Below are 1,740 nucleotides of genomic sequence, written 5' to 3' on the forward strand. Positions count from 1 at the left end.
AGAGATGGGGTCTCCCTGTGTTACCCAGGCTGGTCTCAAACTCCTGATCTCAGACGATCCTCTTGCCTCAGCCTCCCAAAGTCCCGGGATTACAGGTGTGAGCTGTAGTGCCCAATCAAAAAAAAAGGTATTTTGGGAACAAAACAACTGAGGTAAGGACCCTGTCATTTAACTGCTCAGGCTTATGCTGACCCTCCCCCACAAAGTCACCTGCTCTCTCATTGTGTCTTCCTGTACCCAGATGTGTTTATGTAGAGCCTTCCAGAAAGATCACAGGGGTGCATTCCCGCCACTCACCTAAGTACATTGCCTGCCTGCCTTTCTTTTTCTTCTTCTTCTTCTCTCTCTCTGTCTCTCTCTCACATACACACACACACACACGCACGCACGCACGCACGCACACACAGTTGGAGTGCAGTGGCATAATCTCAGCTCTCTGCAACTTCCACCTCCCAGGTTCAATCCATTCTCCTTCCTCAGATTCCTGAGTAGCCGGGACTAGAGGCACCAACCACCACGTCCACCTAATTTTTGTATTTTTAGTAGAGACAGGGTTTCATCATGTTGGCCAAGCTGGTCTTGACCTCGGATGTGCCACTTGCCTCAGCTTCCCAAAGTGCTGGGATTACAGACGTGAGCCATGTCGCCCAGCCCGTACACTGTCTTTCAGATAGAAAACGCATTGGGGAAACTGAGGCACACAGTTGCAGGAAGTGGAGCCCTCAGCAGCCTGGAACGCCGGACGTCTGCTGTCTGGCCCTGGGTGTCACATCTGCCTCTGCAGCAGGAGGCGGAGATTGTGGCAGGAAGTCTGTGAACTGGGAGGGGGAGAGGGGGCCTGATGGGCCAGGAACGGGGTCCCCAGGCATGATGCTTGTCCTCCTGGTGCAGCTCTGGGGTGAGTACCTGGGCCTCCCTCCCCTCCACACCCCCTCTTGCTGTCATCCCCCGCTGACTGCTCCCCAGCTCAGAGCCCCCCTAAGCTTCAGTCTCTCCTCTCTGCCAGATAAGGCCATCTCCCTCTGAGGGAGTCTCGGTAATGAGACTCAGAACGTTACAGGGGCTGGAGGATTAAGGAAGCATCCTCTGAGGAGGCCCCTAGGAGACAGGCTGACCCTTGCCCTGGACACCGGCCTGGCCTGGCCTCTCTGCTCTCCACCCTCTGCAAGCCTTTAGCTGCCTCCCTTCGCTCAAGCCTGGGGGCCTATCTTTCTCTGTTTCCCCAATGGGAAGCCTGGATCCGACCTTCAGGCCTTTGCAGCTGCTGTTCCAGCTGCCTGATGCCCTTCCCGGATCTCATGTCTCCATCCTCGTCTGCAATTGCATCTCAGATGCCAGGAACTTGCCATAACCTCACCTTCTGCGGGGGTCTAACAGACACGTCAGACGCCTTCGGGCCAAAAGCAAACTTTCCACTCCAGCGGCACCTCCCTCTGTGTTTACAATTAAGGACAAAGGCCGGCTGGGCGTGGTGGCTCACGTCTGTCATCCCAGCACTTTGGGAGGCCAAGGCAGGCAGACCACAAAGTCAGGAGTTCAAGACCATCCTGACCAACATGGTGAAACCATGTCTCCACGAAAAATACAAAAACTAGCCGGGCGTGGTGGCGGGAGCCTGTAATTCCAGCTACTCAGGAGGCTGAGGCAGGAGAACTGCTTGAACTTCGAGGCGGAGGTTGCAGTGAGCTGAGATCGCCCACTGTACTCCAGCCTGGGTGACACAGTGAGACTCCCTCTCAA

General features: G+C 55.5%; 1 protein-coding gene across 1 annotated transcript in view; it reads left to right on the forward strand.

The window, feature by feature from the left end:
* TMIGD2 (transmembrane and immunoglobulin domain containing 2) overlaps window positions 1-1,740 on the forward strand; it is a 14,508-nt gene that overhangs the window by 1,807 nt on the left and 10,961 nt on the right. The window contains exon 2 of the mRNA XM_017528209.2: window positions 671-898. Coding sequence (XP_017383698.2) covers window positions 671-898 — 228 coding nt within the window. The remainder of the gene's footprint in view (window positions 1-670; window positions 899-1,740) is intronic.

Source organism: Cebus imitator, unplaced genomic scaffold (assembly GCF_001604975.1).
Source record: "Cebus imitator isolate Cc_AM_T3 unplaced genomic scaffold, Cebus_imitator-1.0 Scaffold53, whole genome shotgun sequence".
Lineage (NCBI taxonomy): Eukaryota > Metazoa > Chordata > Mammalia > Primates > Cebidae > Cebus > Cebus imitator.